The sequence below is a fragment of the Dipodomys merriami genome, unplaced genomic scaffold (assembly GCF_024711535.1).
Source record: "Dipodomys merriami isolate MVZ:Mamm:240054 unplaced genomic scaffold, mDipMer1.0.p SCAF_1, whole genome shotgun sequence".
Lineage (NCBI taxonomy): Eukaryota > Metazoa > Chordata > Mammalia > Rodentia > Heteromyidae > Dipodomys > Dipodomys merriami.
Window position 1 is genome coordinate 350,520 of NW_027202270.1, and position 26,546 is coordinate 377,065.

General features: G+C 43.8%; 2 protein-coding genes across 7 annotated transcripts in view; both read right to left on the bottom strand.

The window, feature by feature from the left end:
• Nucleotides 1-1,109, bottom strand: part of Farp2 (FERM, ARH/RhoGEF and pleckstrin domain protein 2) — a 114,127-nt gene extending 113,018 nt beyond the window's left edge. For all 4 annotated transcript variants that reach the window (XM_070000603.1, XM_070000528.1, XM_070000445.1 and 1 more), the window contains exon 1: nt 1,024-1,109. The gene's annotated coding sequence lies outside the window, so the exon portion shown is untranslated. The remainder of the gene's footprint in view (nt 1-1,023) is intronic.
• Nucleotides 1,110-3,864: 2,755 nt separating this feature from the next.
• Septin2 (septin 2) overlaps nt 3,865-26,546 on the bottom strand; it is a 28,894-nt gene continuing 6,212 nt past the window's right edge. For all 3 annotated transcript variants that reach the window (XM_070001321.1, XM_070001358.1, XM_070001436.1), the window contains exons 2-13: nt 25,069-25,100; nt 23,299-23,419; nt 19,323-19,409; nt 18,075-18,198; nt 17,168-17,302; nt 16,897-17,014; nt 12,239-12,340; nt 11,767-11,912; nt 11,563-11,646; nt 9,555-9,612; nt 7,960-8,079; nt 3,865-5,710 (exon numbers count right to left, since the gene is read on the bottom strand). In XM_070001321.1, the coding sequence (XP_069857422.1) occupies nt 7,978-8,079; nt 9,555-9,612; nt 11,563-11,646; nt 11,767-11,912; nt 12,239-12,340; nt 16,897-17,014; nt 17,168-17,302; nt 18,075-18,198; nt 19,323-19,409; nt 23,299-23,419; nt 25,069-25,077 (1,086 nt within the window). In that variant the 5' untranslated portion in view covers nt 25,078-25,100 and the 3' untranslated portion in view covers nt 3,865-5,710; nt 7,960-7,977. The remainder of the gene's footprint in view (nt 5,711-7,959; nt 8,080-9,554; nt 9,613-11,562; nt 11,647-11,766; nt 11,913-12,238; nt 12,341-16,896; nt 17,015-17,167; nt 17,303-18,074; nt 18,199-19,322; nt 19,410-23,298; nt 23,420-25,068; nt 25,101-26,546) is intronic.

The window sequence follows — 26,546 nt, forward strand, 5'->3', positions numbered from 1 at the left end:
GCTTTGAGAATTCACTTTGTATTTTCCCCTCCAACCAAGATAGTTCTGCTTAATTACTAATTCTTTCTTTTTTTTAAGTACCAGTATTTTTCATTAAGGCATCAAAGCAGTATTTTATACATTAGCTCATTTTACTGTAAAAACATCTATGTACAACTGCAGAGAAGCCATTTCACAAATGGCTCTAACACTAAAAAGTGGGTCTCATTTTAAAAGTACGTTGAGTTCCTAATTCTCTTTCAACCTGTGTTTTTGTAAATACCCCGATTGCCTACTTCTGTCTTCTTATTCTTCCCCCGTGGTAATCACCAGCATGAAGTGCTTCCTGCGTGCAAAGCATCTTATAGCAGCTGTTAAACACTGACTTCTATGAGGAGGGTCAGTTTTAAACACTCTTTAAGGACGAGGAATCCGAGCTAGAGGCGCGTCCTCCGGTGGTCCGGAGGGGCGGCCGCGGGCGGGGCGGGGCGGGGCGGGGCGGGCGCGCCGCGCGGTCACCGGGCCGCGCCGGGGCCTCCTCCCGAGGCGTCACGCGAGGCCGCCGCGCCGGGGCCTCCCTCCCGAGGCGCCCCCCGCGGCTCTCCCGGGCCTTCCTGCTCCGACAGCCCGCTCCCTCCCGGGCAGCCACGAGTCCGTGTCACCTGTTACGTAACGCCGTCCCGCGGCCCGCCGGCCCGGCCGCCGCCCTCCCCGGCCGGCGCGCGGGCAGCGTGCGCTCCGCGGCGCCTCGCCGGACGCCACGGTCCCCGCTGGGGCCGGGGGCCGGCCGGGGGGCGCGGGGACCTCCCCCGCAGGGCCCGGCGCGGGGCGGGCGACGCGGGCTGCGCTTCCCGGCCGCCCCCACCCCGGGCTCGCGGACGCGACCAAGGCCTCAGCTCCGCGCGGACTTTCTGTGGGGTGCCGCCCGCCTCAGGCCCGGCCGGCTGCAGGCCGCCGCCGCCCGGTCCGGCGAGGCCCGGCCCGCCGCCGCCGCCCCAGGCCCGCCCGCGCGCCCGCCCGCCCGCCCGCGCGCCGCGTCCTCACCCGGCGGGCCCGCCCGCGCCGCCGCCCGCAGCAGCCTCCCGGAGCTCCGCCGGCGCCGCCCGATCCCGCCGGCCACGGCTTCGCCGTCTCCCCACCCCCGCGCCCGCCGAAGCCCCGCCCCCGCCGCGGACGGGCCGCCGATTGGCCATCGGGTCGGGGAGGCGGGACCTCCTTGGCTCGCGTGGCACTCCGTCCTGATTGGTGAGTAGAGGCGGGGGCGGGGAAAGGGGCGGAAGCGGCGCGTGGGTCTGCGGGCTCGGCCTCGGAAACGGCCCCGACGGCCCCGCAGTGCAGGCGGCTCCGGCGGGCTCGGCCCCTCGGCGGTGGGCTCCCCGGGCTCTTCCCCGCCCCTGACCAGGGCTCCCTCCCGTGCTCCTCCCGTCTCTCCTCGGCACAGGGAGGCGCGGCCCGATCGCCAGGGGCGCAGCAGCGGACTGGGGTGTGGGGTCCGTGTGTGTGTGTGTGTGGGTCCGTGTGTAAGGCCCGTGTGTGTGTAAGGCCCGTGTGTGTGTGAGGTCCGTGTGTGTGTGGGTCCGTGTGTGTGGGTGCGTGTGTGTGTGTGTGTGTGTGGGTCCGTGTGTGTGTAAGGCCCGTGTGTGTGTGGGTCCGTGTGTGTTAAGGTCCGTGTGTGTGTGTGTGTGGGTCCGTGTGTGTGTGTGTGGGTCCGTGTGTGTGTGTGGGTCCGTGTGTGTGTGTGTGGGTCCGTGCGTGTGTGTGTGGGGTCCGTGTGAGGTCCGTGTGTGTGTGGGGTCCGTGTGAGGTCCGTGTGTGTGTGTGGGTCCGTGTGTGTGTGGGGTCCGTGTGTGTGTGTGTGTCCGTGTGTGTGTGAGGTCCGTGTGTGTGTGTGTCCGTGTGTGTGTGGGTCCGTGTGTGTGTGTGTGTCCGTGTGTGTGTGAGGTCCGTGTGTGTGTGTGTCCGTGTGTGTGTGGGTCCGTGTGTGTGTGTGGGGTCCGTGTGTAAGGCCCGTGTGTGTGTGGGGGGGGGCCCGTGTGTGTGGGGGGTCCGTGTGTGTGTGTGTCCGTGTGTGTGTGGGGTCCGTGTGTGTGTGTGTGGTCCGTGTGTGTGTGGTCCGTGTGTGTGGTCCGTGTGTGTGTGGGTCCATGTGTGTGTGTGTGTGTGGTCCGTGTGTGTGTGGGTCCATGTGTGTGTGGGTCCATGTGTGTGTGGGGAGGGTCTGTGTGTGGGGTCCGTGTGTGTGTGTGAGTCCATGTGTGTGTGGGGAGGGTCTGTGTGTGTGGTCCGTGTGTGTGTGTGTGTGGGGTCCGTGTGTGTGTGTGTGGGTCCATGTGTATGTGGGGAGGGTCTGTGTGTGTGGGGTCTGTGTGTGTGTGTGGGGGTCCCTGTGGGGTCCGTGTGTCTGTGTGTGTGGTCCGTGTGTGTGTGTATATGTGGTCCGTGTGTGTGTGGGTCCGTGTGTGTGAGATCCGTGTGTGTGTGTGGGTCCGTGTGTGTCTGTGTCTGTGTGTGTGAGGTCCGTGTGTGTCTGTGTGTGTGTGTGTGAGGTCCGTGTGTGTCTGTGTCTGTGTGTGTGTAGGTGTGGGGGGTCCCTGTGGGGTCCGTGGGGGGGGCACGTGCTGGCACGCACCGTCCGGCACCCAGGGCCCCCCTGACAGACCAGGGGCGGAGGCCGCACCCGACCCCCCCCCCCCCCCCCGGCCCCTGCAGCCCCGCAGCCCCGCGCAGGTACGGCGGCCCACGGCTGCTCGAGACAAGCTGCCGCAAACAAATCCCCCCCTCCCCGGGCCTCGCCACCTCCCGGGCTCAACAAGGCACCATCACAGGCTTGAGCCACCACTCGACGAAGTTGGGGCCTGGCGCTGTCCCTGCGCTCTTCAGCTCAAGGCGAGCGCTCTACCGCTTGAGTCACAGCGCCACTTCCGGTTTTCTCGTGGTTTATTGGAGATCAGAGTCTCATGGACTTTCGTCCCCGGGCTGGCTCTGAACCGTGATCCTCAGATCTCAGCCTCCGGAGTAGCTGGGATGGCAGGCGTGCCCACCGGTGGCTGAATCTTGTATTTCCAGTGTTTTTTACCAGATGGTCTTGAAGATGACTTTGAGCGCCTGTAATCTGTTCAAGTCTCACCCTGGCTCTTTTTGGCCAGTTTTGCTCAGGGCTGGCTCTCTACCATTTGGGCCACAGCACCACTTCCAGCTTTTTCTGTGTATGTGGTACTGGAGACTCGAACCCAGGGCTTCAGGCAAGCACTCTACCACTGAGCCACATTCCTAGCTCCTCACCCTTGCCTTTGAACTGTAGCTCCAATGTGAGGTTCTGCAGTACAGGTACTGCTAATACATCAATAACTGCTTCCCATTAATAACTGTTGGGCTCCAGGGATCTCAAACAAACACCGAGGAGCCAAACACTGATGGCTCATTCCTAGACTCCTAACTACTTAAGAGGCTGAAATCCAAACGATCACCAACTGAAGCCAGCACAAGCAGAAAAAGTCCCAGCAAAAAGCTAGACTGAAATCATGGTTCAAGGAGTAGAATGTCACCTAAACAAGCAAGCAAGAGGCCCTGAGTTCAAACCCCAATACCAGGTTTTTTTTAAAAAAAGGGGGAGGGGGTGAAGCGGGTGCTGGTGGCCCAGGCCTATAATCCTAGCTACTCAGGAGGCTGAGATCTGAGGATCACAGTTCAAAGCCAGCCTGGGCAGAAAAGTCCGTGAGACTCATCTCCAATTAACCACTAGAAAACTAGAAGTGGCGCTGTGGCTCAAGAGGTACAGCGCTCGCCTTGAGCTGAAGAGCACAGGGACAGTGCCCAGGCTGAGTTCAAGACCCACCACCAAAAAAAAAAAAAAAGGGTGGGGTGGGGGGAGAAGAAAATGGCTCATTTAATATCTAAACAATAGTGCTTTATTGAAAAGGATTAGTTTAAATGGATACAAACTTGCTGTGTAAAATAAGTGTTTTCAAAATACATTACTCTAGGCAGAGATGATCTCTTTGTGAAAGAACAATCATGGAAACATCCAAGTGTGAGGCACAGGCCCTCCCAGTCCACACTGCCACCCTCTGGTGGCAGCAGGTCCTACATGGTGGCTTTATCACAACATACACTGACAGAAACATAATTAATTGTCTTTTTACAGCTTCCTTGAGCAAAGTTAACAAATGCCAAAATAACTCGAATAAGTGACTGCATGGGTATATTCTGAAGTCATACAGCATGTTTCTTGGAAGAAATTTCACAACACGAGCCTCTAACCATTCACAATGATCAACAAGGAAGAACCCTAGATTTTCTGTTGCATAACTCTGTAACTAACAATTTTTGAGTGTTGTTTTGTTGTTCTTGGCCCAAAAGAAAGCCTCCAAATCCCAAATTCCTGTCTCATCTTATGCATTTTCTTCAGCTCAACTCCTGTTGGAAAGGAATGAAGTGAAAATACTAAAACCACACTGCCATCTCCTTCACTCATTCCTTTTGTTTGTTTCCTGACCTTAGCAGACATGATGGAAAGGAACTTCTGAAGGACATGATGGAGGAAAGGCAAGTCCAGGAAGGGCCAGGCCACAGCGTCAAGAGACAGACTGGACCTGGCTTTCCTTACAGCTGCCTGTCCACCATCCTGCAGCAACAGGTCTGAATTATCTTTCATTCCTATATGACACTCGGAAAAATTTGAACAAATGGAGAATCATTGCTATTGTTTTTTTTTAAACAAAGTCAATAAACAAACAGAGAAAAACCAAATCAGAAAAACCAGGCAGGCATTTGGGATTCATGGGGCATGGCCCTCAGGCAGTGACAAGTTCATGCCTTACACTTCTGAGACAGATCTTTTACAATTGCAGTTACAGACTGTACATTAAAGTGCAGCATAAAATATTAAAAGACTGGTTCTAAAAATATATCATCTCCTATAACTTAGGAAATAATTTAGTTGAGTAAAAACAGTTCACGGACTGTGTGTGGAGTCTTACTGCAGTGTGAGACCAGATGAGACCAGAGCTCACAGCTGCCTGCACGGTCTAACCAGCATCAGAGGAGGACACTATAGAAAGCTGTGTGAATTCTCTGCACGAATGTTTTTTAAGTGATCTAGCATCAGAATACAGAGCTCTTAAAATTCACAACTAAAAGCCTGGTAAGCAAACACATGTCTCATTAGACACTTCAGTTCTACTTGGTAAACAGGTAAGTAAATGTGCAGAAGAAATAACAGTATTGAATTATAGCAGCAAAACTGGTCTTAGGTGTTGTGCACAATATAAAACCAAGGAAAATTTAGTCTCCACAGAGTAAGATTTAGTAAGAAGAAAATGGCCTGGCACCAAGACTACATAGTCTTCTCTCTGTCAGAGTACATGCCTATCATGCAGGAACATTTTGGATTAAATCTCAGTCTTCTAGATATAAATTCAAAGTGGTCACCAATGATTAGCTAGGCCAGCTAACATAAAGAAATTCAGTATTAACTACACACAATGAGTGATTCTTAGAAATGAGTTATAGTAACACAGGTGATTTAGTTAAGGAGGAAGAAAGTAAATATAGAGTGTAACAGCAATGAAGTATAAATGTTAAAAGCACTTCATACAAAAATACATCAAAAGTTGGTTAAAAAAAAAGTCAGATGCAGGCACTTAAATTTGTAGAGGCACCTGCCAAGGGACCCAGCGAAGACACAGCTGTGGCACTCATTTGGAATCGCTCATTTTATCCAAGAGTGTTTCTGGAATAACCAAACAAAACAATTTAAATGGAAGTCATGCAACATTTGTTTCTTTGTCAAAAGTACTATGTTCTGCATAACAAAGGGCATGAATTGAGCAAAAGGTTGGATTTCTGTGACTAGTTAACTAAATCAAATGCCATTTACGAGGCTCTTGGAAACTACAAGTACTATAAAACTGAACAGTATACAAAAATAAAAATTAACTATGTACCCCAAGTAATAATTTTCCAAATTCCATAAAGCTTCAAAAAGACAACAGCAAGAGCATGGTGCTGGTGGCACACACCTGTAATCCCAGCTACTCAGGAGGCTGAGATCTGAGGATCACAACTGAAAGAGAGCCTGGACAGGACGGTCCATGAGACACTGATCTCCAGTCCACCAAACAGCCAGAAATAGAGCTGCGGCTCAAGTGGTAGAGCGCTAGCCTTGAGCAAAAAAGCTCAGGGACAGTGCCCAGGCCCCAAGTTCAAGCCCCAGGACATGGGGACAGACGGATGGACACACGCGCGCGCACACACACACACGCGCGCGCACACACACACACGAGCGCCCCCCCCCCCCCACGAGCAAGATCTGTGATGAGGGAGGTCTACCTTTCCCTCTTGTTCAAATGAACCTTGTTCAGGAGCTGCATCTTTTTAAATCTGGTTAAGCACAACCCATTTCTGTAGCCTCCCCATCCATCACTAGAGATAAGACTGAAGGCAAAAAAAACATTTTTGACTCTTGCAGCACCGGAAATGCAGACTAACCACACAGCTTCTCAGTTGCTAGGGAAGTACTAGGGTTTGAACTCAGGGCCTTAACATTTCCTAGCCAAGCAGTGTTATTACTTGAATCCTAACGCCAGCCTTTTTTTGGCTGTATTTTTGGCTAAGATCTGGCAGTTTCGCCAGAGGCTGGCCTCATACTGCAGTCCCCTGATCTTGGCCTCTTGAGTTGCTGGGATTACAGGCATGAGCTACTTACTGGGGCTCTCTCCCTTTGGGACTCTTCCAAGGTTTCCATGTAATGTTGAAATGAAATCAACATGGACCAGGTAGTGCTAAATGGACATTCCCTTTGGTTACTATTAAACAGTACATCAGAGTTTGTTTGTTTTTTTCCCCCTGTCGGTCGTGGGGCTTGAACTCTGGGCCTGGGCACTATCCCTGAGCTCTTCAGCTCAAGGCGAGTGCTCTACTGCTTGAGTTATGGTTTTCTAGTGGTTAATTAGAGGTAAGAGTCTCATGGACTTTTCTGCCCAGGCTGGCTTTGAGCCATAATCCTGAGATCTCAGCCTCCTCAGTAGCTAGGATTACAGAAGTGAGCCACCAGCGCCCGACTATACATCAGAGTTTTAAAAAGTCTTTTTACCTATACAGCTATGTAACAAATACCTTCCTGAGTAAGCTGTACCAGGGCAAGGGTGCTATTTTGGTAAATATGATTAGTTCTGAGTTCCTGGTTCTTCAGGTTCCTTTCAAGCAGGTAGGCCAGGGCATACCAAGTCAGAAATCTATGTAATTCACTAATTACCACTTGTTGTAGCGGAGCTACCCAGAGGCCTGGAAGTCAGTGGTCTACACAGCAAGGTGACTCATATCATAAATCTAGGATGATTTATCTTTGTGGCATCTTGACTTCTGATTAATTAACACAAGCTGTTTTAAAAACCTTTCTTCATAGGTAATTTCAACATTAACAAATTTTCATCTGTATGGCTAAAGAAAGTATTTAAATTTTTTCGTCTAAAACTTTTCTTCTGACATTGGTTTCTTTAGTTTCATCTTCTCATGGAAACCTTGGATAAGTATGGAAGGGATTGGGCTCCTTAGCTCCTATATGTAAGCTAACAAAGAACAAATATCCGGGCTGGGAACGTGGCTTAGTGGTAGAGTGCTTCCCTAGCATACATGAAGCCCTGGATTCGATTCCTCAGTCCCACATACACAGAAAAAGTTTGAAGTGGTACTGTGGCTCAAGTGGTAGCGTGCTAGCCTTGAGCATAAAAAGAAGCTCAGGGACAGTGCCCAGGCCCTGAGTTTAAGCCCCAGGATTAAATATCTTTGCTAGACAGTAGGTGGCAGTGGAGAGTGGGCTTCTCATTTCTCTCTCTCATTTAAAGCTAGTGATGTGGCTAATGACAGAGCTTCTGGTCAAAAACAGGAGACATTAATAAAGCTTAAGGCAAAGGAGCCTGTCTGATTCTAGGCAAGCTGATCATGAGATTCCTAGAGCTAGCAGTCAGCTCCTTGGCTTACCAACACACAAGGATCGCCTCACACGTGATGCCCCAGGGCCCCGCTGTCACTGTCACCACCCTGCATCTGCATCTGCATCTGCGCCTGCATCCTGGCAATCATTTCCTGCATGCGGCGGAGCTGTGGACACAGTACACATGCAGTCAAACACAGTGTCAAGTCCATAGTTGTCTCTGAACATCACTTACGCATGTTCTGTGTTTTCTCAAACAAATCAACATGTTAAAATGCAAAGTACTTTATTTAAGAAACCAACAAAAATGACCAGCAGCTCATCAGAAACCATGTAAATGATATAAACAATTCAAATAAGACAAAAGAATTACCAATAAACAGAAGGAATAACTGAAGAAAAATAAAGACAATGAGACATTCTCTTTAGCCTAAAAGGCAATAAAGAGAAGGATGTCATCCAGTAGAGAATAGGAATGAGACAGATTTCCTGGAAGACAATGAAATCAATGTTTTCCCACCATGATCCTCACCAGTTTTCATCACTATGGCACCCGAGTAAGGATTACAAAATGCTTACACAATTTTTCTTCAGGTAACTGAGGTTTTAATACTTAAACATTCCATTTAAGCTACATTTAGCTGATCAGGCCAAAGAAGGGAGTTTTTGTTTAAAAAAAAAGTGGGTCCACTGTGATCTTATTACCGGACTCCCTAGCAGGCATGAAAGCATGTCTGTTCTATTTCTAGATAGTGACTTGGGTGAGCCCTGTTCTCCAGTGAAGCAAAGTTCTTCTCATTTGTTTGTAAGACCTCCTTGTTTTCCCATGCTTATTTCTTAAAAACACAACAAAAACCCAATTACTTTATCAAGTGCTCACCTAGGAAAGCTCAATAAATACAACTGCTGGGACATTGTAGCTGCATTAAATTTAGAGATTTAGAAGTCTGTGATCCTTGTATGGACTCTTGTCACATACAAGTATGCCTGATCTCTCATCATCATCATCATCATCACTTTTTTGTTGGTCGTGAGGCTTGAACTCTTGAGCCTGGGCGCTGTCCCACAGCTCTTCAGCCCAAGGCTAGCACTCTACTACTTGAGCCTCAGTACTACTAATGGTTTTCTAGTGATTAATAATTAGAGATAAAGAGTCTCATAGACTTTTTTGCCTGGGCTGGCTTTGAACCGCAGTCCTCAGATCTCAGCCTCCTGATTACAGTTAGGATTACAGGCGTGAGCCACAGGCATCCAGCTTATCATCAGATCTTTTTATAGTGGAGTTTAATCATTTCTTTCCTGCTGTAAGTTCTACATATGTCTTCTCAAATTTTGATAATAAATTTAAGGGGTAGTTTCATTGTATTTTCCAGTTGGTTACTGTCTACCTATGGGAGAAATGATCTTTGGACCTTTTATAAAAATCACGTTACTAAATTCAGTTTCGAAGTTTCCAAGCTAAATTACTGGAGATTAAGTGAGAAAAAACATGTACACATGCACACTATTACAGTATAGACACATACACAACTTTGAAAACATTAGAAAAAATTAGGAGGGGGGGAACCCTGCAATAAGCTAATTACAAATAGTTTTAGAAACCAAATGGCTTTAGTCATAAAAACAGTACTTTTGTACTTACCTCAGCCTCCTTTTCCAGCAAGATCTGGTCCTTATTCATGTCCTCATTCTCCACTTTCCTGAAATTACAATTGCAATTGCAATGTGGTAAGTTATTTCTAACTATAGATAACCAAATAAAAATTTGCTTAAAATTCACAGAAACATCTATTTAAAATTACATATATGTCATTTTTCTAATTAAAGACATGATAAACAAGAGAACAGGATGAGGGGCTGGAAAGGTGGCTCATTGGTAGAGTGCTTGTCTTGCAGGCATGAGGCTCTGGGTTTGATCCTCAGCATCACATAAGCAGAAAAAGATGGAAGGCGCTGTGACTCAAGTGGCAGAGTGCTCACCTTGAGCTGAAGAGCCGAGAGACAGCACCCAAGCCCAGAGTTCAGGCCCCACGACTGGCAAAAAAAAGAAAGAGAGGGAGAGGGAGAAGGAGAGAGAGAGAGAGAGAGAGAGAGAGAGAGAGACAGACAGACAGACAGACAGACAGACAGACAGACAGACAGACAGACAGACAGACAGACAGAGAAAAAGAGAGTGGGGGGTAAGGATGAAGAAAAAGGACAAATATGGAATGGTAAGTTGTTGTTTTACAATAGGATGAGTGTCTTTACTGAAAATCAGCGAGTCTGGCCTCTTGATCTGACTGAAGTGACTCTCAAACAGATAACTCGTCACATTTGAAGGAGAGAGCCAAACACAAGAGGCTGGAGAAAGCTCCTTAAGCACACAGACAACACTGGCTCTTCGGGCATGAGGATTCATCGACCTTTGTACTTCTAAAACCTATCAGTTTACCATAAATATGACGAGCAAAACAAGTTAGAATTCAGTGTGTACTTCTACTAAGTACAAATATCTAGCAAGTTACCAAAATTTTTCTTTGTTTAGGGCCTCACTTGGTTTGTTTGCTCCCAGCTGACACTCTACCACTCACCTGAGCCAGCCCTCCAGTCTGGAATGTTGCTCATTAACTGGAGATAGTTTCTTATACTTTTGTGCTGGGGCTGATTTTGAATCACCACCTGGCAGGTCTCAGCCTCCTGAATAGCTAGGATTAAGGGCATGCGCCACCAGCACTCAGATAGAATGATTTTTTTTTTGCCGGTCATGGGGCCTGAACTCTGGGCCCTGGGCGCTGTCTCTTGGCTCTTCAGCTCAAGGCTAGCGCTCAACCACTTGAGCCACTTTTAGTTTTTTCTGCCTATGAGTGCTGAGGAATCAAACCCAGGGCCTCATGCATGCAAGGCAAGCACTCTACCACTGAGCAACCTTCCCAGCTCCCTAAAATGAAATTTTAAAACTATATATAATGAACTTCAATAATGAATGCGTATGCCACTATTCATTCACTAAGCTCTATTCTAAGCACAGATAGGATTTTATCAGGTAGAGATTGTATCACAGATCTCATATAAAAATATATTAGGATGGCAAAAAAAGAAAAAAAGGTGAGGACAGCTTCAGGAGTCTGCAGAGAGCAGAGCTCATGCTCCATTGGCATTTATCATGGGCACACCACCCTTAACTACAGTTTTTCAGTCTGTTCTCATGTACAGAGTGACTCTTAATTTTTTTTAATGTTTTTTTTTGGTGCTTCATCTGGTGCCTGAACTCAGGGCCTGGGTGCTGTCCCTGAGCATTTGCTCGTCTAGCACTGTACCATTCAAGCCACAGCTCTTACTTCCAGCTTTTTTTGTAGTTAATTATAGTTCAGTCATAAAAATTCCTGCCCTGAACTGTAATCTTGACATCTCAGCCTCCTGAGGGCAACGCCACTGGCGCCTGGCCCAGAGTGACATTTTTGAAGCACTAAAACAAGCCTCTAGCCTTTTCACCTAAGCTGTTCTTTATATACAAATGATAAAACCCTTTTTTAAGGCAAGAAAAGAAAGGTTTGGTTAGGTTAATAGCAACACTCTTATAAAAGCCTTTAGTAGGGAGTGTATTTCCTTGGTGGGCAAGACAACTAAGCTGTGTACACAAAGGAGGGAGAAGAGAAACCTGTGACTACCTGCCACCTCTCTTGAGCCTCTCAGAACGGAAGTTTTCATAGTGAAGGTCCTGTGTCACTTCCTGGAGGTCTTGCATATGGGTGCTGAAAAAGAAGAAATTCACCAAAACGGCTGCATGAAGGCACCATGTGCGTAGGAAAAAAATCTCAACTAGTTCAGAACACAGAAAACACCAATACCAAGAACCCCACTGAGTATCTTACATGAGCATTGTTCTCAGCTTCAGAAAGTCATTGTGCTCTGGGTTCTCGACCTCCACAACACCCCAAGGGTAGAGGCGCCCCCTGACCTTCTTGCCTTTAGCTTCAATCAACTGGTTGGATCCAACTACAGAGAATGGGATACTGGCCTAGAAAGGAAAAGAAGTTAAAACAGGCTCCACACAGAAGCACCAATGCTCACCGTGAAAACAATGGTATCAACAAAGATTTAGGTTGTTGGTGTTTAGTACAAAGCTTAGTTGAGAGCTACGGACACCTACATTTCACTTGGAAGAATCAGATATTTTCTACATGAGAATAACTGGAAGTAGACCTGCAATGTTTTTAAGTCTTAAGTGAGAACTATCTGAATATATTTAAATCAAAACACTATTGTAATTGAACCTTCCCTGGCAATCTGAGCCCTCTAGGAGGTAGGAACAGAGAACAGGAATTATTTAGAGCCAGTTCTTACCTTGAGCAGTCTAGTCTGCTCTTTAAAATCTTCATCTTCATCTGATTCTGCATCAGGTAAATGATAGATTTTAATGCTATGTTCTTCAATTTCATCCAAAATCTGAAAAATCCAGAATCAACTTTAGCAATATATCAGAATTACCCGAATACCAGTAAAGAGTCAAGTTGATTATAGTTATTTTCAAATGATTTTATAAAATACAAAAATGCCTTTGTGCTTGAATCGAGAGCTTTTCTGACTGTAAGATGGATATTAGCAATGATACACCCCCTCTTTCAACGTACAAGCAGTAAGACTAAGGATAAACAGAAGGACAAGTGTTAAGACTAGGCTACAGAGAAAACTAATACATACGGAGTTCCTTAACAGCAGACAAGAATGTAAGTAAAGAAAGAAACCATACCTTAGATGGGAAAAAGAAAAAAAAGAATTCTCTTGAAAGGCATGGATGAAAGAAGTGTGTCCTGGGACTACCAAGATATGCAGAAGGCGCAGTCGAAGACATCCAGGTTTTTGTTTTGTTTGTTTTTGAGATAGGGTCTTACTATGAAGTCCAGACTAGCTTCCAACTTGTGATCTTGCCTCTATCCCCCTAGTTGCAGGGATTATAAGTATAAACCACCATGCCTCACCCCAAGACTATCTTTAAGACATCTGGTTGGAAGTAAGAATACACACTGGTGTTACCTTGTGGAGAGTTATCTGGATCTAATAGCAAGTAACTAAACGTGAAATCATACAATTTAAAAAAATCTACCAACTAGGCCGAGAGAAGAGGTGTAGAAAGAAAACAAAACAAAACAAAAAATGACCTGGAGCTGATCTAAGCAGCTATTCATTATGGCCCCCCTCAGTGGCCACAGCCAACAGTAGGTGTCAGCTGCACCAGCAGACTAGAGTTGTCTGCTCTCACTGGAATCCACACCACCTCTCCACAGTGAGCAGGTTAAGTGCTCAAGGAACGCTCAGCCTCAAGGTTGTACCACCGTGGCTCCTGGTCATAAGGACAGACCGTCTGTGTTCTGCAGAACCAAACACTGTGATCCCAACATGTATGTCCAAAAGGGCCTGCCTCTCCATACCCTTTACTTTGAACCAAACTTTTTTTTTTTTTTTTTTTTTTTTAATAAATCTTTATTCCAGGATTGCAGGAACAGTCTCATCCCTGGGCCCAAGTATTTCCTAAGAAATGGTCTCATCCTTGAGCAGTGTAGGTTCACATGAACTACATGTGAACTTGGAATATAAAAGCAGAAGCCACAGAGATGAAAGGTATCAAAGCAGTATCAAAATCTTCAGGGGGCCAGGAAGGCAACTAGGCAGTGAAATACACAGTGGGGAAAGCAAGAGGAGGGGGAGGATTGCTAATCATGGCCAACACAAGTGAGCACTAGTCTGAGGACAGAACGATGGGCCACGCCCGGACCACAGCAGCAGCAGGTGGATGGTACATTCAGGCAGAATAAAAGGGATCATTAGTAAAAGCAGAGGCTTCTGAGTGCACGACAGGGCCAGAAAAAGGCTTATAAAGGCCCATAGGGAAGATCTAGCGGATGAGCGGCTTCAAAATGAAGTCATCTCAGACAGATATTGCAGCCTAAAGCTTTAGATGTAAGATATGACACCCTTTCTATACCTCAGTGAGAATGAATGTAAGAATACAAAAAACGTGATGTTTCCTTAAGCTGAACAGAGTAAATAAACCTTATCAAGTATTAAAATGTCTAAGATGGGGCTGGGAAGGTGGCTCAGTAGTACACTGCTTGCCTTGCATGCATGAGGCCTTGGGTTCGATTCCTCAGCACCACGTAAGCAGAAAAAGCTGCAAGTGGGGCTGAGGCTCAAGTGGTAGAGCACTAGCCTTGAGCTGAAGAGCTGAGGGACAGTGCCCAGGCCCAGAGTTCAGGCCCCATGACTGACCAAAAAAAAAAAAAAAGTCTAAGCTTTATTCCAAAAACCTAATTATCTCCTAAAAAGAAATAACAACAAACAAAAAACTTGGTAAGGCAATTCATATGACAAAGAAAATGGCTGACAAATACTATTAGATACAGCTTTGAAATTACCATAACAAAAAATATACCAAGACACATGAAAATACAAAAGTGAAATAAGGAAATATCTGCAACATGATGTCTTCAGAACTGAAAGATTTACCTGCAATTAAAGCAATAAGGAAACATCAATGGACATGATACATTAGGACACTCACCTGGATTCAATAAAATGCAAATTAAAAGAAGATCTAATTTTTGAAGTGGGCAAAACAAAGTTTGGTATCCTATTCAGGATAATTTGTATGACTAGAGAGCAAAAGATGCTCTGAGAAAGTAAATTATTTCTTACAAGCTTACTTGGGAAATTTAGCCATCTTTCAAAAGTTTAATTTCCTTCATAAGAATTCATCTGATTTATTACATTGAGAGAAAACATGTACCATTATATGACTTATTCAACAAAGGCCAGATGCAGTGTTACATTCGTATAATTACTCAAACCCAGCTGAGGCAAACTGTAAGACCTCCATCTATATCAGTAAAGCAGGTATAATGAGAATGACTGACCTGCTATGTTGGTGGATGTGAGTGAGAGAACTGTGGTTTGAGGCTGGCCCCTGGCAAAACAGGAGACTCTACCTAGAAAATAGCTAACTCAAAAAATGGGCAGAGTATCTAAAGTGATTAGAAGGCCTGCTTATCAAGCATGAAGCTCTTAGTTTAATCTCTCATACTAGAGGAAAAAAATAATTCAACCAACATTACTGAATTCCTACTTTTTGCCACATAATATTCTCAACTCTTAAACACACTTTATATATGTTAGGGAGTGCCACAAGAAGGGTACAGGAGAAGGGCTTGGGTCTAAGACCCTGCAATTACCATCAGATTCAGGTAGCAGTCATGACTAATGTGCTAATGTAGGAATTTATCTGGTCTGATAGCAAAAAACAAAGTAACAGGAAATCTGGTCCAAAAGGGAACCAGAGCAAAACAAAACAATAAGCCAAATATCCATCAAGAGAGAAATAGAAATATAAACTACCACACATTCATTCAATGGAATACTGTGTCCAATAAGGATCAAGGACGAGGGGCTGGGAAGGTGGCTCAGTGGTAGAGCACTTGCCTTGCATGCGTGAGGCCCTGGGTTTGATTCCCCAGCACCACATAAGCAAAAAGAAAAAAAGCCGGAAGTGGCGCTGTGGTTCAAGTGGTAGAGCGCTAGCCTTGAGCTGAAGAGCTGAGGGACAGCGCCCAGGCCCAGAGTTCAGGCCCCAAGACCGGACCAAAAAAAAAAAAAAAAAAGAATCAAGGAGGAAGTCTGGAGCGAGTGGCTCACACCTGTAATTCTAGCTACTCAGAAGGCTGAGATCTGAGGATCACAGTTCAAAGTTAGCCAAGGCAGGAAAGTCCCTGAGACTCTTATCGGCAATTAGCCACCAAAAATCCTGAAGTGGAGTTATGGCTCAAGTGATAAGAGTACTAGCTTTGAGTTCAAGCCAAAGTACTGGCATCAAACAACAACAACAACAACAGCAACAAAAAATGTCGCAAGCTATATGTAGTGAAGTTTAAATTTTTTTAAACCAAAAACATGATCTCATTTACTGATGTTGTTACAGATAATATCCTTACAATACCTAACACTTGTTTCTGTGGGTCCTTAAAAGAACTTGTTAACTGGACTTTAAGGCACAAAGTCAGAAAAAGATAAAATACTTTTTAAAAATAAAGAAGCCTGCCAGGTACCAGTGGCTCATGCCTGTAATCCTAGCAACTCATCAGGAGGCTGAGATTGCTGCATCACAGAGCAAAGCCAGCTCAGGTAGGAAAGTCCTTAGACTCTTATCTATAATTAACCAAAAAGTTGTAGAAGTAGAGCTGTGGCTCAAGTGGTAGGCCACTAGCCTTGAACAAAAAATGTCAGAAACAGCACCTGGGCCAGCACAAAAATAGAAAAAAAGCTTTAGAGGATACACACAGGAATAGGGTAGTAAAATAAGGTACCACAGAGACAACTAGTCAGTGTCAAGTGTAGTGGGAGGTGAGGCATATCCATCCTATGGGGGGGGGGGGGAGGCTGGGGTGGGGGAGGTGGAGAGCTGGGGTATGACACCGTCACAACCCAGATACAGGCAACTTAAAACTCTGAAATGGATCGTTGAAGTAATAGAACTTCAGAGACAGGTCACAATTCCACGTTCATGTCATGTACCTATTACTTTTGGAATCTCTTTGCACTTAACCACCCCTATTCCTTAAGTCTAATTTGTCTAAGGAGAATTTTTAAAACAAAAATATTTTCATGCAAGCAAAAGGTAAAATATCTGTAACTATTAGGCATTCTCTGAATTCCGGTGTCAAAATATGGGACAAATTCTGCAGCCCTGGGCTGGGAAGGTGGCTCAGTGGTAGAGCGCTTGCCTTGCATGCCTGAGGCCCTGGGTTCGATTCCTCAGCACCACATAAGCAGATAAAGCTGGAAATGGCGCTGTGGCTCAAGTGGTAGAGCACTAGCCTTGAGCTGAAGAGTTGAGGGACAGTGCTCAGGCCCAGGGTTCAGGCCCCACGACCGGACCCAAAAAAAAAGAAAAAAAAAAAATCTGCAGCCCTGCCTCCCTCATCCCCAAACAGCTTGGTCTAGCTCCCACTCACCCTTTTCTTCAGCCGCTCCCGTTCCTTCAGAGTGAGAGTATCAGCTTTTGCGATGACAGGCACAATGTTCACCTTATTGTGTATCGCTTTCATAAATGCAACATCTAAGGGCTTCAGTCTAAAAGCAATTTTTAAATTGTCACATAAAGAACAAAGAAGTCATTCATTTTTTTCCTTAAATCATCTCAGTTCTTCTATTGCAATAGGCAGTTTGTGGAAACTTGTAAAACATACATAGAAAATCAGGCCCCATGGTAAGTAACTGACTTACCCATGTCCAAAAGGCGAGATGAAGTAGAAGCAGCAATGCACCCTGTTATCAATGATATGTCGCCTGTTCAAGCCACTCTCATCATGCAGATAGCGTTCAAACTGCTCATCGATATATGAGATAATTGTCTTAAAACTGAAACACCAATGTCAACAGTCATTATAGGGTACAAAGACTGGTAGTCCCTAATTTCAAAAGGAAAACACATTTTTCTCTCCTTTCCCACTGAACATATATAACTCCTCAATCTGATAAAATGGACGTTTTCTGGGAACTATGCCAAGTTAAAGAACTTTCCTCAAATGCTGGGAATGCAACTGTCAGGAGCAAGGAGTACCAGCCTCCTGCCCAGAGGATGACACGCAGCGGGGGCACAGATCTAAGGAAGACAAGCAAGCTGCCAGACAGGACAACACTTCAGTGACCTCGGGTAAGGAGCCTCCTGACACAGGAGAAAGGACCTTTCCAGAATCCAGTACTACAAAGCCAACGCTTATGCTTATAGGTCAGAACCAGAAAGGAATCTGCACAGGACGAGTGAGAGGCAGTAGGCAGCTCTACGTTCTACTTCTTAATTTCCTAACTTGTGAAAATTATGCCAACAGTCACTTTACTTCCTCCCACAGAAGGTACATGCTACTGAGCATCTTGTTCAATGCCAAGGGTTCGAAACTGAAGTGTTTGTAGTATTTATAGCCTATGGATGGCTGACTTTGCAATCTTAGATCTCATTAAAGTGCTCTCAAAGACAAAATAGATACTCTCTATAGAAGCTCTTATTTGCAAAGGCTGGTATGCAGTTAGCCCAATCTGTATCTAAGTCACTTACTAGCAGAAAGCAGCAATTGAAATATATTAGCATAAATGAGCATCAATACACACAGTCCCTGGTGCTGTGGCTGCGTACCAGTCCCTGCAGTTGATGGCATCCCCGTAGCCAGGGGTATCTACGACTGTGAGGCGCAGCTTAACTCCCCGCTCTTCAATTTCAACAGTTGAAGCCTCAATCTGAACAGTTCTTTCAATTTTCTCTAAGAAAGGAACAAAAGTTAACAGCAACTGTATCTTATAATTAAGCCTCATACGAAGAGAAGACATTACCTGTTACGGATGTTTCTACAAATACTTGACCTGGAAGGTTCTCAGGAACTAGCATGGATTGTTTAAAATCACCCCAGAGTTAGTAAAAGAAATGTCAATGGTAAAATTCATGTGCTGCTTGGGAAGTTTAAAACTGTAATATAAGCTGTGTACTGGTGGCAAATACCTGTAATCCTAGCTACTCAGGAGGCTAAGGATTGCAGTTCAAAGCCAGCCAGGGCAGGAAAGTCCATGAGACTCATCTCCAATTAACCACCAGAAAACAGGAAGTGGTGCTGTAGCTCAAGTGGTAGAGCACTAGCCTTGAGCTGAAGGGCTCAAGGATTGCTCTGAGGCCCAGAGTTCAAGCCCCCCATACCCCCCCAAAAAAAACCCAAACAAACAAAAAACTGTAATATAATGTCTCTGGTGTAAAAAAAAAACAACAAATTAGGAATTCATTTAGAAATTGAATTTAAAAACACTAGTGAAAAAGTGGTCTAAGACTTTCCAGTGTTTATGGATGCTGGTGTCCTCCCTGGGAGCAGTCAGAACAAAGAGTAGTCAAAAATCTCTTTCTACAGTACTTGTCCATGCAGTCTTTTTTTTTTTGTTTTGTTTTGGTTGGCCGTGGGGCTTGAACTCTGGGCCTGGGCGCTGTCCCTCAGCTCTTCAGCTCAAGGCAAGCACTCTACCACTTGAGCTACAGCGCCACTTCTGGTTTTCTGGTGGTTTATTGGAGATAGGAGTCTCATGGTCTCTCCTGCCTGGGCGGGCTTTGAACCGTGATCCTCAGATCTCAGCCTCCTGAGTAGCTAGGATTACAGGTGTGAGCCACCAGCGCCCGGCTCACGCAGTCTTTTTAATGACATAAAATGTAGGAAGAAAATGATGGTTGTTTGTAGATGAAAGGATAGATGCATGGGTTTGTGTCAAATGAGATCTGTAACAAGGAGGACCTCAGGTCCTGTGCTTTCCCCATGAAACTTACGTGTTTAAAGAAAACACAAAAACAAACAAGACACAGAGCTATGCCATATTATCAATTATATGCACATCAGCATTTTTTCTTTACCTGCAGCTCCAGGTATAATTCTTTCTGGGTAGAGATCAGTCAGGAATAGACTGTTGATAAGAGTTGATTTTCCTAGACCGGATTCACCTTTAAATGAAAATAAAAGCCTTGTCATGACCTTCCCTGCGTCTGACCAATCATGGAATAATTACTTCAGGCTGGGGCTTGGGATAAGTACCTCATAAAAACAGTATGCTGTATACTTTGTACAATGACTACGGGAGTCTTGCATGAACCACTGGCACACAGCCCCTTTTTTCTTCAGTGGCACTAGAGTTTGAACTTGGGGCTCCTGCTTGCTAGGCAGGTACTCTCACTACAAGTTTACCTATAGCCCTTTTTGCTTCAATTAGATAGGGTCTTAGGCTGTGCCCAGGCTAGCCTCAGAACACTGAGATTATAGGCATATGCCACTCTGAAAGAGTATTTTTTAAAATTGTGGGTTGGCATCACACATCAATCCTATCTTTGCCTCTCCAGAAGCGGGAATCCTAGGTACATACCACCACATCTAGCTATCTTTATTTCTGGTATTTCAGTAAAGACTGCTTTGTTTTTAATGTAGCCACTTCAGCTTCTTAGGACTGGTTCCTGTAACTTCTGTTTTCACTTATCTATTTCCATGTTTTCTCAATTGTATGATTACCAAAAACATAGACTGATGGCCCTGTACTTAAATGTCACTGTGGTCATTTGCTGGTTTACATAAAACATAACTATTGTAGAAGACTCTTCACAAATATGCCCTGAACACAAAAATGTAAAGAGAAATGACCAACAATACGGTGCTCTTTCAGACATAATCCTCTTATAATTAACACCTGCTAGAAAGTGGATTTTGTCATTATTTATCATTACACCAAACTCCCAGAGGCCAACTACCACAGGCATAAGGACATACTGTGAAGGCCATAAGACATTTCAAACAGTTTTCTATATTTTAACTATGAAGGTTAGTTACCACAGTCCAACTTGCTTTGAACAAGAATTATGCCCATTCAATCAGTCTCTTAACATCTTTCTGGACCCATTCATTTGCAGACAAGAGAAGAAACTGTAGTCAGATTCTTCAAATCATGTGGTTCACATGTTGCTCAGTTTTTAAGATAAGCGGAGTGACTCACAGCAGGGCCCTGAAGATGAGCAAGTTCCATAAAGAGGAAAACATGTCCTCGCTCATCTTTTCTATCATCTCCTCTGGGTCCAGCTTCGTAGCAAGACCCTCGATCTGCTCCAACACTGCCTGTGGTCACCTCTCCTCTGTGGTGGCCACTCTGTACTGAGAACTCCTGTTCTTATTTTTATTGACATTTTTGTGTTTCTATGCCGTTTTCCTTATATACAAGGTCATTTTCTATTCTCATAAATTTTGAAATTTACTTGTAGTACTTACCTAGCTTCTTTACATACCATTTTCATTTAAATAACACTCTGTCATTTAATGTGTGTTTAGAGTAGCACGTTTGTGTCTTCCTGTCCTTTGTAAAATCCTAAGCAATATTATTTCTGTATCCTTTTATTTTGAATAATTATCTTTGAAAAAAACTAAATGTAAGTTTCTGTATTTATACACTTTTTTTTTCTGTATTTATACACTTGCCATTTCCATGCCAAATTAAGGCCTAATTTCCATTTGAAACCTCTTTCTTCCAACCTAAAGAACTTCATGTGGTACAGAACCAACAACATCCTCTAGGCTCACTCTGATTTATCTTCATAGAAGGAATCAGTGAAGAACACAGAGGCTAGGCTGATGGCTGTTTCCAGGCTCCCTTGAAGAACAAACCATTCTTAATGCATCTCATTTTGGATCCTCCATAAGCAATGATTTCCTTTCTTGTTCTGGTTACTTTTCTGACTACTGATCTGTGCCTATCACCAGTCTGATTACGTGCCTTTGATACGCTTTTCTCTGCTGTATTCTGCTTAGCTTGTTTCATTACTGGCTTGGGCCAATTTGTTGTAATGCGCCTTGTAATGTTTTGAAAAAAAATTTTGGTATTAAAAAAATATTTGTCTTGGGGCTGGGAAGGTGGCTCAGTGGTAGAGCGCATGCCTTGCATGCCTGAGGCCCTGGGTTTGATTCCTCAGCACCACATAAGCAAAAAGAAAAAAGTCGGAAGTGGCGCTGTGGCTCAAGTGGTAGAGCACTAGCCTTGAGCTAAAGAGCTGAGGGACAGCGCCCAGGCCCAGAGTTCAGGCCCCATGACCGGATCAAAAAAAAAATATTTGTCTTATTGGACAACACTTGAAGACCTGTCCATTTATCATTTTCACATTTCTTTTCCTCTTCCTCTGTGCTGTTTTCTATATATAAAACTAGTTATCTGGGTGCTGGTGGCTCACACTGTAATCTTAGTAGCTACTCAGGAGGCTGAGATCTGAGGACCGAGGTTCAAAGCCAGCACAGGCAGGAAAGTCCGTGAGACATTCATTTTTTTTTTTTGGGTCCGGTCATGGGTCTGAACTCTGGGCCTGGGCGCTGTCCCTCAGCTCTTCAGCTCAAGGCTAGTGCTCCACCACTTGAGCCACAGTGCCACTTCCGGCTTTTTTCTTTTTGCTTATATGGTGCTGAGGAATCGAACCCAGGGCCTTGAGTGTGCAAGGCAAGCGCTCTACCACTGAGCCACCTTCCCAGCCCCTCCGTGAGACATTCTTATCTCCAATAAACCAAGAGAAAACTGGAAGTGGCGCTGTGGCTCAAGCGGTAGAGTGCTTGTCTTGAGCTGGAGAGTGCAGGGACAGCACCCAGGCCCAGAGTTCGAGCCCCACGACAGACCAAAAAAAAGATTTGTTAAAATATACCATAAGCTAATGAGGCTAAAATTTATTCTTTTGAGCTTTTTCCCTTTTGTGCTTTAATTACTTCTATTACTCTTTCCTTTATAGTATATAATCTGTTGTTAAGACTATCTTGTAACAAAAATATTACAAGGGACTATTTAATGGACTTTAAGAAATATGTTTGGGGCAATCATATAATAAGGAGTTACTTGTTTAAAATATACCCATCTTTATGATTTTAGAAGTTAATTTTTGTCTGTGTATGCCAGTCCTGGGGGCTTGAACTCAGGGGCTTAGGTACTATGCGTGAGCTGTTTTGCTCTAGGTTGGTGCTGTACAACTTGACTCACAGCCTTTTTTGGGTGGAGGTGTTAATTAGAGCTAAAGGTCTCAGGGACTTTCCTGCCCGGGCTTGGCTTTGAACTATGATTCTCAGATCTCAGCTTCCTGAGTAGCTAGGATTACAGCTGTGAGCCACCAGCGACTGGTTAGGAGACAATTCAATACAATTCTAAGCTCAAATAGGGACATTATCTGTTAATACGTAACAATTACTGGACAACATAAACATCTCTCACAGATTTTAGGGGTGAGAAATACAAGAATGTCAAAAGGTAGTTCTAACTCAAGGTGGCAGTCACACTGGGGAAGCATGCCTAAGGCTGGAGGACATTTGTGAAGTGTGTTATATACACAGGAACTAAGCAAGTCAAAGTTCTTTGCTTTACAGACTTCCTTATGAAGACCCTAGCAGCTGGCTTCCCTGAGTGATTCAACAGAAGATGGAAAACATACTATGTCTTAAAATCCTGTCCTGGAAATCACACCATTTCCGCAATGTCTCACTCACGTTATTTAGACTATGTCAGTGTACAAGGGGACTACCAGGTATGTGAACACGAAGAGGTCATTTGGAGACTAGCTGTCACAATGAAAAAGCCCTTTGTTACATACAAAGGAGGACACCATAGAAATGGTATTTTACTATTGAGCAAAAGGTTTTAAAGACTACATATATTTTTAAATTCTCAAGAAGTTTTAAAGACTACATATAGTTTTAAGTTCCCAAGATGATCTGGCCACACAAAGGAATTTTTCCCTCTTATATTATGGGTCACACTACTATATTCCACAGGTTGGGAAAGAAGGGACACCTATTTAATAAAATTGAGGATATAAATTAGTTTCTTACCAACCACCATCAGTGTGAATTCAAAACCTTTTTTCACTGATTTTCGGTGAACTTGATTGGGAAGGTTTGCAAATCCAACATAGCCAGGAGTTTCTGGATTTATAAACTGAGCTGGTTGTTGCTAAAATAAGATAAAAAGGGGGGGGGGGAAAGAGCTAAAAGGCACATTGATCACTTGAAGATATAATCAGATCTGTGACAAATTAAAAAAATTGCATATCAATCAACATTTCCAAAAAGTTAGTTCTACCAGAGAATTTACAATATTCACTTGATAGCATTAAAAAAAACAGGAATTCTAATGAAATTCCTTAGCTATGTACTGGCCTAAAACTCAACATTTTGTTACTCAATATTATTTAACAGTTAACAACACACAAGTATAATTCATCTTAAAAATTTCAGATTTGGGTTTGAAATAAAGGAAGAAATAAGATTTAAAAAATTAAGGTACCAAAGAAGTACCAAACCAACAGTAGTTTAATACAATAAATCTGGCTAAATAACCTCCAAGGGTTATTTCCTGGACAATCAGGAGTGGCATGTTGAGATTCTAGCTTCAGAAACCAAGAACGGAAAGAACAGAATGAGATGATCATAGCTGCCCAGAGGGATACATCAGTACTTCTTGATGGAAAGACCTGATAATAGTGGAAATACATGGAGATCTGATCACTCATTAGTAAAAGCAAAATTACTGAAAATGAGAAATTTTAAGCCAATCAACTGACTTAATATTTCTGGGTGGTAAAATAATGGCTAATATTTACTTATTTGTGTTCTATACTAGGAAAAAAAGTGATTTTTAAAAAAATTTGGATAGTCTAAAAAAATAAAATACTAAAGAGAAGTAACCTTGCAGTTTTAACCACAATTTTGGATTTTTTTTCAGCCTAATGTCCTTCACAACTAATTTATTTCAGAGCTCTGGGCCAATTTACCAGGGTTGAGCTAAACCAATTTATTAAGTCTAATAGCCACATTATTAAGCCTAATAGCCACATCATATAAATTACTACAATTTTATATTATTTGGTCAACTGAACATGATCTAGTGATTTTAATGCATTTAGAAAAAACCTGAAAGAAGCTGGGTGCTGGTGGCTCACACCTGTCATCCTACTCAGGAGGCTGAGATCTGAGGGTCACGGTCCAAAGCCAGCCAGGACAACAAAGTCAATGAGACTCTTTATCTCCAATTAACCACCAGAAAACTGGAAGTGGTGCTATGGCTCAAGCAATAGAGCACTAGCCTTGAGCTGAAGAGCTGAGGGATAATTCTCAGGCCCAGAGTTCAAGTCCCGAGACTGACAATCAATCAATCAATCAATCAGTTTCCGAATCAGTAGAAATAAAAAATTAAACAAAAAAAGAATGACAAGTATTTTAGAACTCTATCATCTGAACTACGCTCAGGCCTTTATGCATAGGTTATTTTTAATGGTTTCACGTTTTTGCCAGGTTGGTCTTAGAACCTTATTTTCCTACCTATACCTCTGGCATAGTTAAATTGCAAACATGTCTGACCACTCAGCTTGTTCTTTGAGATAAGGTCTCACTAACTTTTTAGCCCAGATTTGACTTGAACCACAATCCTGCCTATCTCTGTCTCCTAAGTATCTAGGATTATACTTATGAGCTATCACACCCAGCTACCTTATAAACTGTCTTAATGAATCAAATATATCACAAAAATCCTGATTGTAAATAGTCTGAAATAATAAAGCAATTGTCTTTATACTACAGATATATGACAAAGAATGATCTTACCTTAGACATTTTTCTTGATTGTTTTCCTCTATCTGTTACAACAAAACAAAACGCAGGGTATAAGGGGAGGCGTAGAAATAGAGGGACAAAGGGTGAAGAATTATAGTAATGGTACTTTGCACATAAATTACCATTTGCAAAAACTCATACTTCTACCAGAGAATAGACAATATTCAGAAACAGGAATTCTAATGAAATTTCTTAGCTATATATTGGCTAAAAAAAAAAAAAAAATCAACATTTGTTACTTGATACTGTTTAGCAAATTAACAATATGTAAGTATAATTCATCTTAGAATTTTACTTTCTTTCTTTCTTTCTTTATTTTTGGGTCCAGTCATGGGACCTGAACTCTGGGCTTGGGTGCTGTCCCTCAGTTCTTCAGCTCAAGGCTAGTGCTCTACCACTTAAGCCACAGCGCCACTTCCGGCTTTTTTCTTTTTGTTATGTGGTGCTGAGGAATTGAACCCAGGGCCTCAGGCATGCAAGGCAAACACTCTACCACTGAGCCACGTTCCCAGCCCCCTCACCTTAGAATTTTAAATTTAGGCTTGAAATAAAGGGAGAAACAGGATTTTAAAAAATTAAGGATTCAGCCGGGCACGGAGGTTCACTTCTGTAATCCTAGCTACTCAGGAGGCTGATATGTGAGTATCGTGGTTCAAAACCAGCCTGGGCAGGAAAGTGAGACCCTTATCGCCAATTAGCCACCAGAAAACTGGAAGTGGTGTGGTAGCTCAAGTGGAAGAGCACTAGCCTTGAGCTGAAGAGCTGAGGGACAGCGCCCAGGCTCAGTGTTCAAGCCCCATGACCGAACACCCCCCTCCCCCAAAAAATTAAGGTTCCAAAGTAGTAAACCAGACTATTTACAATGAGTAAAACTGGATACTATGTTGATAATGAGCTATAAATTGTGGAGGAGATGGGAGAGAAAAACTGGGTGAGAGACAGGATGACATGGTCCACAAAGAAATGTACTGTATTTTAAAATATAATTTTATTGTTATTAAGGTGTTATACAGAGGGATTCCTATTTCATAAGTCAGGTAATGAGTACATTTGTTTTTTGGACAATGTCACCCCTTCCATCACTTTTTCTCATTTTAGAGGTGATAAACACCAGGATTTCATTTACACGTGTCAGGTAACAAGTTCATTTCCTTTCATACAGTGTCATCTGTTCCCTTATCCTCTCCCATTCCCTCCTTCCCATTTCCACTCATGAGTTGCACAGTTCACTTTCATCAGTGTCCAGTACACTCCACTACTGCACTTTTTCACCCATTTTCCTCAGATTCTGTACCCTCCTTCCACAGATATGCACACGAACACACCATGTATAAGATAAAGAATGTAGAATCATCAGAAAAAGAAAAACAAAATTAAGAAAAAAGTCTTTAGAGTTTCAGTATGTGTATCATTTTATATACATATAAAGTAGTTGGGTATTGCACCTTTCTGATTCTCTCCTAAGACTA